Consider the following 12,603-nt stretch of genomic DNA (forward strand, 5'->3'; position numbering starts at 1 on the left):
AGCACACCATTCAAGGTCCAGCATGGTCTTACCCCTGTAATTTCACAGTGGATTCCTTCAAGTCTATACCTCTGTTTTCCACTTCTGTGTCTCCACATATTCATCTGTCATTTGGACCACCCTTTATTTATCTCTATTCTAAGTCTCACCCATCATTTGGAACGAAGATTCAGGGAGCAACAATTCCATCAAGCTTTCCCTGCCCCATAAACAATAAAACATTACATGATTCTATCGCCCCTTGACCTGTTTCCTAAACACTGTATTCCTACCACCCACATGGATGTTATATCCCTTAAGCCATGTTGCCTTCACAGCAGGAACCATTTATAGCTGGTTTGTTTGTTTGTTTGTTTGTTACTCAAACCTTTATATGTAACAGATGCTGGATTAAAGTTGAATGAATTTAGTGGTTAGAACATAACTATGTCAAGTAAAGGCAATCAACATTGGAGTCTTTAAGTTTTTTTCTCTTATTTTCCACCTCCATTTCCACTCCTCACAGCAAAATTAATTTAAATAAATTGAACTGACTTTGGGATAAACTAAAAGGAAAAAAAATAGACCTTGGAAGAATAAGTAATTTTTAAAGTTAAATTTGAGAAATCTTGAAATAAAAGATACTACATATAAGCTGTATAACTTTTAACATTATGGCCAGTTACATATTTATATAAAGTAGACTTTTCTCAATTTTTCCATTATTGGATTAAACATAAAACAAATGCTTAGAGATAAATAATCATAGGAATTGATACCTTGACAAACTGGAGGCGCTCCATCCATTTGAAGTCTTTCTCCTAATCTGCATGTCAGAATTGCATTACCAACCAAAGTAAATCCTGGAAGACACTGATACCTAATAATGTCACCTATTAAAAGAAAAAAGACAGAGGCTTCAGATAGGCAACAAGTTATGGTAACAATGAACAGATGTTTCCATTGCAAAAGTAGAATATTTTTTTCCTTCAGTTATTTTCAATTGGTATAAAATTCTACTAGTTATAAGCAGGGATAATATTCAAAACATTGAACTACAAGTACCTCATGGACACTGACAAACCATAACTGAAGCCAGGGGTAAACTACAGTAAAATTTAACTGGTGTGCACCAGTTGGATGTAAGCAATAGCAGTAAGGAAACAATCTAGTTGGTATAGTTAAGGTATTCATTAAAAATATATTAAGCTAGTTAAAATGATTCAGAATTATTGCTTTTATATTAAGTTTACAGTAGTCATTGATATTTTCTTAATTTATCAACCAAAATCAATATGATGATAATGATGAGTTTATTATAGGAATGTTAAAATGACTTCTTTTGTTATGTTACATCATTTTTTGAACTGTGAGACATTATTGGGATTTAATTTCCAAAGGGCTTTATTTACTATTAAATTGAGCATAATCCACCACTTGTCTTTAAAGATATGGAAATAAAGCATATCTTCTAATACACCCTATATATTCTTCATTGTATGTTTCAGGCTTAAGCCTGAATTCAAAGAACATTACTGTATTGCAAGGTAACAAAATAATAATTTGGAAGGAAGCAAATTATTGACCACCAGAACATGGTTGTATGGTTCAAATGATCATGCTGGTTTTCCAATTACATATCCTAGAGATACAGAATTCTTGCTTTTTGCCTAATACTCCCTTTTGGTCTTTTCACTACTGTCCAATTTTAAGAATTCCAAACAATCCCCATCAATCCAGAGAAAGACAGTCTAAGAGAGGTCGCTACTATTCTGTTTATTTCTTTTAAAGAAAATACTTCTAGTAACACTATGTTTTTAAAAAATAATTTATCAGACTTTACCTATTTCAAATTCATCATCTTCTGTCAAAATTTCAGCATTGGGTACAGGTGGCGGAGGCTGGCACACTCTTAGTTGATAAGCTATAAAAATAGACAATGTGTTTATTCCTTCTCTAAGAGGCTGTATATATTCACACATGTGAAAGAAAATAATGTAAGCTTTATTTGTAAGAATAAAAATAAATGGTATAATTTATCAAGTTTCAATTATTTGTTTATTTAAAAGATGATACAATATTGAGGGAAAACAAATCATTCCTTAGATGCCAACATATTTTCCAGGGGAAGAATGCTTACCTGTAACTCCTTATTTCTTACCCTCATTCTATTCCTTCTTGTTATGTGCTTCATAACAGCTGTTAATTTTCTCCTTGGCATTATCACAATTAGCAATTTTATATTCATTATACATACATCATTATAAATATGTCATTGTTATGTGCCCAATGCCAAGGTTCATCTCAGTCTCCTGCACCTAGCAAAGTGCCTGGCATGTACTTATAATCGCAAGCAAGTACTCAATGCTTACTCGATTCCGGAAAATATTATAAATATTTTACTAATATTAACTCAGTCCTCACAAAAAATGTGTTTATTTTATTACTTAATTCATGACTATGTCTAGAATCATCACCATTTTATAAAAGAAAAAACTGTCACAGAGAATCAAAGAATTTGTCTAAATCACACAGCTGTAATGTAACAGAACTGAGATTTGAACCTGGGTAGTCTGGCTCCAGAACCTTCTCTCCCCATGTTATATGAGTATATTCATGAAATACCTATTAGTTAAATTTCATGATTCTAATAATCTACATCACTTGAATAGGTTGCCCCCTTTAGATTAGAAACACTCCTATTTGGCATAGTTTAAAAGCCACCACAATAAAAATTTTTTAAGAATCCAAGTATCATGACTGCTAGCCCCATCTGATATCTACATCATAGTTTTATTTTCACTATGATTTATTAATAATGTAATATAATCTTGTTTAGTCAGGAACACACTTTATCATAACAGTTGAAGAGTGTGTTTCATATGCTTAATTTTATTGCTTAAACTCAGGAGTTAAATTATTTAGGTATCTCAATGATCAGATAATGAGAATGAGGTTTAAAAGACATAGTAACTTGTCTGAGCTCACACAACTAGTACAGGGTTTATCCAAGACTCCAGCCTCTGTCCCCTAACCCCAAAGCCCATACCTTCAGTATTGCCACTATCATGAAAGAATTATGAGAGTACTGGGGAACATCAACTGGACCAGTTAAGGAAGACTCCTAGAAAAGGAGATGGATAAAGTACAGTTTGTTTTTCTTAATTTTTTAATGTTTATTTATTTTTGAGAGAGAGAGAGAGAGAGAGAGAGGATGGGGGAGGGGCAGAGAAAGAGGGAGACACAGCATCTGAAGAAGGCTCCAGGCTCTGAGCTGTCAGCAAAGAGCCTGACGAGGGGCTTGATCTCATGGACTGCAAGATCATGACCTGAGCCAAAGTCCGACGCTTAACCAACTGAGCCACCCAGGCACCCCAACATTTTAAAGAACGAGTAAGATTTTTCCAGTTCTGAAGGGTAATCATGGACATGAGATCGTTGCAGATGGAGGAGAAAACATGGGCAACAAGTTGGGCACTGATTCATCATGATGTAACAAAAGGCCATTTATAAGAGGTCAATCGATTAATACACCTCCAGGGTTCTAAGGACAGAAAAAAATAAGAACGGTTTTTGAATTGTAGCTGAAGAGGGATGAATCAAGGAAAATTTTCGTTTCAATTTCCTGCTGTAAATTTTTGTCTGTCTCTTCAAACATCTTCCTTCCAGTACTTCAACCTGTTTATAAAAGCACTTGCTGTGCAAAGATGTTAATTTGCAAGTAAAACACTGCTCTACACAAAAGGGTTACCAACTAGAGAAAAGACTCACTGGGAAAGAAGCCCAGGACAGAAAAGTGTAACCTGGATTTTTGAGACGAAAGCTTAAAGTAACATTAGGCATTTTTAAATCATTTTCCTGATCGTAGACCTTAAGAGGGATACAATTACCAAGGCCAAAGGCAATTGTAATAAATGCCAAAGAGGTAAGAGAAAGAGGATATATAGAAAGGTATAGGGAGCCCAGTATAGAGAAATCCTTAGGAGACTGTTCTTCAGAGGAGAGCATTTTATCTCACCTTTTTTTTAAATTTTATTTTTAATGTTTATTCTTGAGACAGAGAGAGACAGGCAGAGCATGAGTGAGGGAGGAGCAGAAAGAGAGGGAGAGACACAGAATCAGAAGCAGACCCCAGGCTCTGAGCTGTCAGCACAGAGCCAGACTCAGGGCTCAGATATATGAACTGCAAAATCATGACCTGAGCCAAAGTGGGACACTTAACCTACTGAGCCACACAGGTACCCAGGGCATTTTATCTCATCTTGACGTAGAACAGAGATCAACTCAGAAGTTAGCAAAGTGTAGAGAGATGCCCACACATGTATTATTTCACTTTTGTTTGCCCATAAAATTATTTTTGATTTTCATGCTAAGAATAAATTAGTTTATTATTTTAAGAAAGGGCACATTTTTATCAGTGAGGAATCCATGGCTGGTGTCATCTGTAGAACATGCTTAGAATGACCTACATAACTCAGTTGCAGAGTTTATAAGACTAGGGATTAGAAATTATTATTAATAAGAATCTGATATTCAGACATATTGCGCTATTAAAAAAATTTTTTTTAGGTTTTATTTTAGAAGGAGAGAGAGCATGGTGGGGGGGAGGGGGGTGGCGGGCAGAGAAGGGCAGAGGGAAAAAGAGTGAGGGAATCCTAAGCAGGCTCCATGCCAATGCAGAGCCCAATATGGGGCTTGATCCCATGACGGTGAGATCAAGACCTGAGCTGAAATCAAGAATCAGACACTGAACTGACGGAGTCACCCAGGCACCCTGAGATTTTGTACTATTTTCCCAAGACCACATGGGTGTTGTGAGCTAAATTCTTTCTTATTCTCTGTTCTCTTCCATGACCTGCAGTTTTATAAAATGTGTCTTGGGAACCAAGAGATCACTTTAGGGTCATGGAGGGTCTGAGGAGGGGTAATGTCCCATCCTCTTGCCTCTACTTCATAAAAGCCATTCTATTTCCCTCAATTTTATAGATTTGAATTCTGAATAAAGTTCCCTTTGAACAAATTTTCTACAATCCCCACCTAAGTGATTTCATTGATTCTTTTGACTTCAAGTCTGATTTGTGTCTTAATTCCCAATTTTATATCACCTGGATAAACATGTCTTCTGAGCTCCTCACTGCCTACCTACACTGACCCCTTACTGGTATCTTCTAATCACAGGTGTTGCACACACAGCATGACTTGTCTCAACATCTATTAATAATTGTCCATTTCTTAGCCTATTTGTTCATTGTTCGTGTCTCTGCTTCAACTTTAAATAATATGAGAGAGAAGACTGTTTATCTGCTTTTTCACAATTATATGCTCCTGTAACTATGCATATAACCCAACAAATATTTACTAAATAGCATATGAAACACTGGTTTCCCTGGGAAGGAATGAGTCTCTGAACAGTCTTCCCTAGGAGTATTATGCCCTTTAAATTTGCAAGCGGGCATAAAATAGAAGTAATTGTGGGTGACAGTACTAGGAAATGAGATCTAGGCAGGCCCTGAGAGGTTTTACACGGTAGAACTATATAATTCTGACTGTAATGTAAAGGAGAAGGAAATAATGAAGGAAACTCCTTTGCATCTGTTTTTCTTTTGACTCTTAAAGACAAGTACTACAAAAAGTAAATAAATCATAAAGAGCTTCGAACAATTCTGTTTTCAATCTTCATCCATTTCTGCTGGTTTGTTTGCTAAAATAAGTCTAAAATTTGTCCAGTGTCTTTACATTCTTTCTGCGAACTTCTCAGTGTAGACCTGTCATTTCAAACCTATTGTACTGAGTGCCCGTCAAAATTTATGTCGTTCTTGGAACTTTAGAATGTTATGTGGAAATAGAGTTGTTGCAGACACAATGAATTAATTTGAGGTCATATTGAATCAAGGCAGGCCCTTAAAACACCATGCTGTCCCTATAAAAAGAGAGAAGACAGAGATGGATGAACAGGGAAGACGTGACAGGGACAGAGAATGGAGTGCCAAAGATTTCTGGCTACCCCCAGCAGCTAGAATGAGTCAAGGAAGGATCCTCACATACAGCCTTTGGAGAGAGCATGGCCCTGTCGATACACTGATTTCACACTTCTGGCTTCTAGAACTGTGAGAGAAAAAAAATTCTGTTTGCTTAATCCAGCCAGTTTGTGGTGCTCTATTACAGCAGCCCTAGAAAATAAATGCACATGAGTTATTAAGTTTGTCTACAGGATGTTTCTTGCCTTCCGTGTCTCTCTAGTGCAATCTTTCCTATACACAAAGGAAGCTATGGAAGGGAGGTAAGACTATATTTTTGAGGAGTCCACTGTGTGCAAACAACTCTGCAAGCTACTTTACATGAGTTACTTCATTTAATGCCCAAATTACTACATCAAGATATGTGTAAATAGCTCATGTTGCTAAGAGAGACACTCCATTTCAGAATGGTTGAATTATTTACCCAGTTCAATGAGGCAGAATTTGAGCCACGTGCTTGAAAACTAAGCCATATTTTCTCCTGTATTTACAGACAAATCAACTCGGACTGGAGAATTATTTTGGTGCTGCCATTTCCCTACTGTCGATGTATAAACATTGGCCTACAGATTAAATTTGTAATCTTAGATAAAGCAAGTTTCTTACCTTAATTCTCACCCATCCCTCATATGAGATGTCTGCTACATTTCATCTGAACTTTGTCAGGTCCCTTATATTTACCATGTTAATTCCCTAGTACACACTGTCATTTTTGACAGCCTTGCAGGCCTGAATATTGGAACCATAACACTTAGCCTTAAGGGTTCTACTATCTTGAATTATTCCACCTTTACTCATTAATGTGTTAGTGCTGGCTCCATGTTTAGCTTGTGTGGGACCATTTCCTACATGTTTACATTTCCTGTAGTGTCTAACACTTTATTTTGTTGTTTATTAAATACATATTATGGGGGGCCTAGTATGTATCAGACACCACATCTTATGTGCTGGGAATGTGGTAGTGAAAAATAGGCAGACACTATCGTGCACTTAAAGGCACTAATTGTCAGAAAGATATTAATCAAATTATCTTATTAATGAGTGGAAATTAACTAGCTGAAACAAGGTGTGTGTGTGTGTGTGTGTGTGTGTGTGTGTGTGTGTGTGCGTGTGTGTGAATGTGTATGTGTGTAGGGGAGAGGGATGACACATAGAATAATAACCCAGGCAGAGGAATCACCAAGTGTAATGCCAGCAAAGAGGAAGGCTGGGCGGGGTGGGGGGTGGGGGGCTGGGTGAGAGCCCTGGACTGAGTGAGAAGGGATGAGAAAGACTGGTAAATTGGGGCTAAGTCCGACAGGAGCCTATGGGCTGCACTCAGGATTTGTTTATTTTAATCTGAGGCGAATGACAAACCTGTGAAGAGTTTTACATCTGGGAGTAATGTGATCAGATTTCTCCTTTAAAAAAATAACTGGCTACAGTAAGAAAAATAAACGCAATTGGAAGGGGACAAAGGTGGATACCCAGAGACTCCTAAAGAGTCTATATTGCAGCGGGTATTAAACAATTGTTGATTGGATCTAAAAAAACTCACAAGTGTCCTCAAATGGCTTGACATTAAATTAAAAGTCTTGATTATATTCTCCAAGGGCCTCTAACTTTGTTTAATTAACTTCAGCCCCACCTATTGGCTGGTTTATAATTTTAGCTGCAAGTGTAGAGTTCCTCTCCTCCACTTAAAACTCAAGTACCCCTGATTTGCCATATCACCCACCTATGATGCCATTCTCACCTCATAAAAAATATTAAACCACATCTCTACACTCTCATAATAAGAAACTTTGAAAAATCAAACTCATCTACAATCTAACCCTTACTGTAGTCCCTCCCATTCCCTAATCAACATTGCTCTCAAGTGGTTGACAGGGTAACATTTGATGACATGTCTAAAACTATGCTCTATATAATTTTATTTTTATCTATCTTGCCTTCTTGAAACCTATCTTCCTGTGTTTTTTATAACTTTGCCCTCAGATGACTAAAATAAAGACATTGTCCCTATTAACTCATGTTAACTAGAGTTAACCTCTTGCAGTTAACTCTGCTTCACATCTATTTTCCCTCTGGCAATTTTCACAATCCATAAGAATTGTTTACTGTCCATTTCCTTACACTAGAATGTAGACTGTGTGAGAACAGGGACTTTTGATTATCTTATCAGCAGCTAACTTCTCAGGTCATAACACAGTACCTGGCCTGGAAGTAGTCAATAAATGTTTGCTGAGTGATTGAATGCTAGGACAATGAAAGAATGAATAATGAATGAGAAAAAGCTCTATATGAAATAAATTCTTACCATATTGAGTATGAACTCAGTCCAGACTCTCTCTGGTTGTAAATCCTGTTTCCAATGCTGATAAATTGGGAAATATTGGGCAAGTTACTTAATCTCAACCTCACTTCTTCTCACTTGTAAATAGCAGTGATAATAGTAATAACGTTATGCCAACTCAAAGGGTGATTATAAGGATCAAAATGTTTATATACACAAAGCACTTGGAGCAGTGCCTGGCACATAGTAAGTACTCTATAAGGGTAAGCTCTTGTATCAAATTGGAGTTCAATTCCTTCCACATATTTGGTGTTCGCCGATGTATAAGAACATGTGGTAAAATATACTTTCGCTTTTCCCAAGTTTCACTTTTTATTTATGAAAAACACTCTGATTTGACAATTACTTAAATAATTATGAATAGTTTAGGCATATTATCTTGGTTGGTAGGAGCAGGGTGTAATAAGGCAACAGTTTAAGGTGTGATGTAACTGAAGAGGAATTAAACCGTGCAGCTCTGATTTTTCTGAAGATGTTTCTATCAACCCAATAAACATCACTGGAAAGAAAGATATATATTCTCCAATTTGTGTTGATGAGTAAAATCTTTTGTGCACAAGGCAGCCTGACCTAGTTTTTATTGTGGAAGCTGACTGTGTTCAAATCTTGGCTCTGCTATTTGTTAGCTCCGCTACTTGTTAGCTCCATGACCTTAGGTAAACTGCTCAGACTCTGGGCTTTCGTTTTCTCAACTGCAAAATAAACATAAATCTAAGATGAGTTAATATATTGTAAAGTGCTTAGAATTGTGCCAGACACGTTTCATTTCAAAGGGAGAATGCAGTCCCTGTTTGGCAAAGGTTAACGTGAGCATGGCAGCTGTGATTACGGCTATGCCCCGGACACATATAATCTCAATCTGACATGACTCTGCTCACAACCCCGATGTCATTCAAAGGGCTAGTACCCATGTGATTTCCCAGGACACATCAAACTATTCACCTTGGTTCTATTGTGCTTTAAACTGGATATTTGAAAATGCTGGGATTCCTTATTTGTTTTACCCAGATGTACACTACACTGTAACAGAAAGTCCTTAGCTTCAGTAACTCATTTGATAGCTATGTATGTTGTTGCATATGTCTTGGTCTTAAAACTGCTAGTACAGTGCTCTGGAAATCATATTTTAAAAATATTAACTAAGAACTAATTGAATTAAAGCAACATTACATCCTCTGTAATGTGTCTGCTTAGGTTATTTTGGAAGAAAATAAACAGGTCTAGGATGAATACTCAATATTATATGGGGTAGTACCCTAGATTGTTTGAACTAGAAGTTATGATATAAATATTTAGTCTGACTTTTTTTCTTTTTTAGGGAGTGGAAGGAATAAAACAGGCCTAGAGAAATGAAATGAGGTAAACAAGGCCACACATTCGGTTGTAGGCAGAACATATATTTTAGTCCATGCTTTTCGTGGATTGTTCTATTTAGAAGCACCTTTACAGTTATGACCATTAATGAAAAAAGCTGTATAATAGATATTTACATATTTAGAATATACTTCTGACTTAAATCTGTGTTCTTTTTTTTATAAGAATCATTTCATTACATGTCCCTCAGATTTACGATGACACTTACTAGTTAATAATTACATGGGGGCATCATATTCTACATGTCAGTATCTTTGGAGGATGACTATTGCTTACATGGTGCCATGTTTGGTTCAGATGTGTATAGGTGTCCTGTTGCTGGTCCAACAGATTTTCTTCTTGAAGTCACTTTATTATTTTTTAATCTTATTTAGTTAGCTAGTTAGTTATTTTAATTTAAATTTTAGTTACCCAACATACAGTGCAATATTGGTTTCAGGAGTAGAGTTTAGTGATTCATGCAACTTACATACAACACCCAGTGCTCATCATAACAAGTTCTCTCTTTAATATGCATCACTCATCTAGCCCATCCCCCACCCTCCTCCCTCTATCAACCCTCAGTTTGTTCTCTATCACTTTAAAGTTTAATTCTGGCAACATTTGTCAGTTATTTTTAATTTCTTATTTTCTCTATAATGAAATGTTCAACCCAATTCCAGAAAAGAATGCTACATTTATCTACTTCGGTTCAACTGAACTATTAAAGGCTTCTTCATAAAAAACACAGAACACTGACAAATTGCCATTCCTTCTCTAAACCAAAAAAGCACAAGTGTGCAACCTTTCTGCCAACTACCAACACAGTATCTCTTACAGAGGAAAAAAATGATAATTTTCTCTGTTCCCTTATAAATTCTAAGCTCTGTCTAACCACTGGTATGCTTCATGGTGACTCAGGTTAATTGAAGTACAATAATTTCATGATTTAGGGAAGATTTGGAGGAGGAAAAGCATTGATACGGATATGTTCAGTTATGCACATTTTTCAATGTTATTTCAAAAGTTATGTAAAGTAAATTAAAGCAGACCCACTTGAAAGAAGAGTTAGGAGTGTTTAAAATAAATACTTCCAAGTTCTAATTAAGTGAGAAAAATAATACACACATTTTTTTTCCATCTTGGAGAAAATCTGCTAGCAAGTTGATATGAACCATACAGGAAAGTTTTAGCAGTGCTTAAATTACTTACAAATATCACTTTTACTCCATTAATATTTTACAATCAGTTTGTTTCTCTGCCTATATAAGGAAGAATCTTAGAAATCAGGAGCAAATGACTCATGTCTGGATTTAGAGTTGAGACTGAATAAGTCCCTATCATGAGAAAAGAATGAATAAGAAGTCACTCTTGGTATTTCTTTAGAGATGGAATAACAGAAGTATAGTAAACAAAACTATTAGGAAGTGTCCTGAATTATCCATAAAAATGTTTCAATATCTGCTGTATGAATTAAGTTCCCAATATTCAAATAGCTCATTGAAAATATCTTGCCTTAGTACTAAGCTCATTAGAATCTGCAGAGTGATATGCCAAGGATCTCTTCTCTATGTAGTTGAGTCACCTGGCACATCAGTAGAAAACAGAACACATCAGCATTATCATTTGGTCTTTGTCAGTCTCAATTTTCCTCTCCCTGTTCACCACCATTGTTTGCTTTGCTTTTGGCTTTAAACAAAGATGCTATAAGCTATCTTTAACTATCATAAACTACCCTGCATATTGAAAAGAAAATAAAACAAACAAACAAACAAACAAACAAAACACACAGCTCAGGTGTTCTCTCAGCTTCGAACTGGCCTGGCTCTAACTGACAGGCCCTGACTTTCCACTGTTGACCAATAACAATTTCACTAACATCTAGCATCAGACATGACAACTCTTTGACCTTGTTGGAACAAGACAAAAAGAAGACCTTTCCATAATTATGTCTGAGCACAACAAAAAATAACACTATCCAAACTGCCAAAATGACCAAGAGACCTCCATCTCAGCTAATATGAGCAAATTTGCTTCCATACCAATTATTGTTCCAGGTATGTTCCATTCCTTCCACCTTCTAGAAAAAAAAAAGTACCAAGACATCCAATTATAGAACGTCTCCAATTTTCTAACAACACCCAATCCAGAGATAAATCATGCTTCCTTGAACCTTCCAGAACCATCTTACACAGCCCAACTCCTGTAACAAGCCTCTCCTAATACCCTCTTACTGGGGCACCACAGAGTGCCTCATGGTGTGTTGCCTCACTCATTACAGTAAACAAATAAACCTACTCATCATACAAAATCAACGCTACAACTTATCAATGGGTGTGCACGTAGAGCCAAATGTCCAAATACAGTAAGCAATTTTGGCATGATTTTAGTCACTTAGTAGTAAATGGTATTATCTTTTCCTCAAAATGGTTTCATCAGTTTGGTTTTTTAGTTTCTTCACCATATATATATATATATATATATATATATATATATATATATATATAATATTGTATGATGTCCAAACCCCTATGCTCTCCAGATATCAAACAATGAAACACTTTGAGTTCAATGCTCTATCTACTGACATATGAAAGGAGGTCAGGTCTTTAGGTTGTATGAGCCAAAGGGGTCACATAGTTCAAAGCAATGGTGACTTATGTTTTATATAAAATGTGTCCTTATACCTGCAGCGGTCTCTTTTAGGATGGGACTTTGTGGAGTTAAATATACTTTCCCTAAATGCAGCATTTATTGTAAAGGCAATAGAAACTTAAAAGATGACCTAAAAGACATTACAAGCCTTTTAAATACATTTCTTAAAAATTATCTGGAAGCCGATATATAATCAACTCATTTTTTACAGTTGTGCCAATAATGGAAAACAACAGAAAATATAAATTGAATTCTATTATGCTT

The 12,603-nt window shown here is 36.0% G+C and overlaps 1 protein-coding gene across 7 annotated transcripts in view; it reads right to left on the reverse strand.

Moving 5' to 3' along the window:
* The window catches only part of CSMD3 (CUB and Sushi multiple domains 3), a 1,245,869-nt gene that overhangs the window by 96,423 nt on the left and 1,136,843 nt on the right, over window positions 1-12,603 (reverse strand). For all 7 annotated transcript variants that reach the window (XM_045049906.1, XM_019823045.3, XM_019823042.3 and 4 more), the window contains 2 exons: window positions 1,823-1,903; window positions 759-872 (listed from right to left, as the gene is read on the reverse strand). In XM_045049906.1, coding sequence (XP_044905841.1) covers window positions 759-872; window positions 1,823-1,903 — 195 coding nt within the window. The remainder of the gene's footprint in view (window positions 1-758; window positions 873-1,822; window positions 1,904-12,603) is intronic.

Source organism: Felis catus, chromosome F2 (assembly GCF_018350175.1).
Source record: "Felis catus isolate Fca126 chromosome F2, F.catus_Fca126_mat1.0, whole genome shotgun sequence".
Taxonomy (NCBI): domain Eukaryota; kingdom Metazoa; phylum Chordata; class Mammalia; order Carnivora; family Felidae; genus Felis; species Felis catus.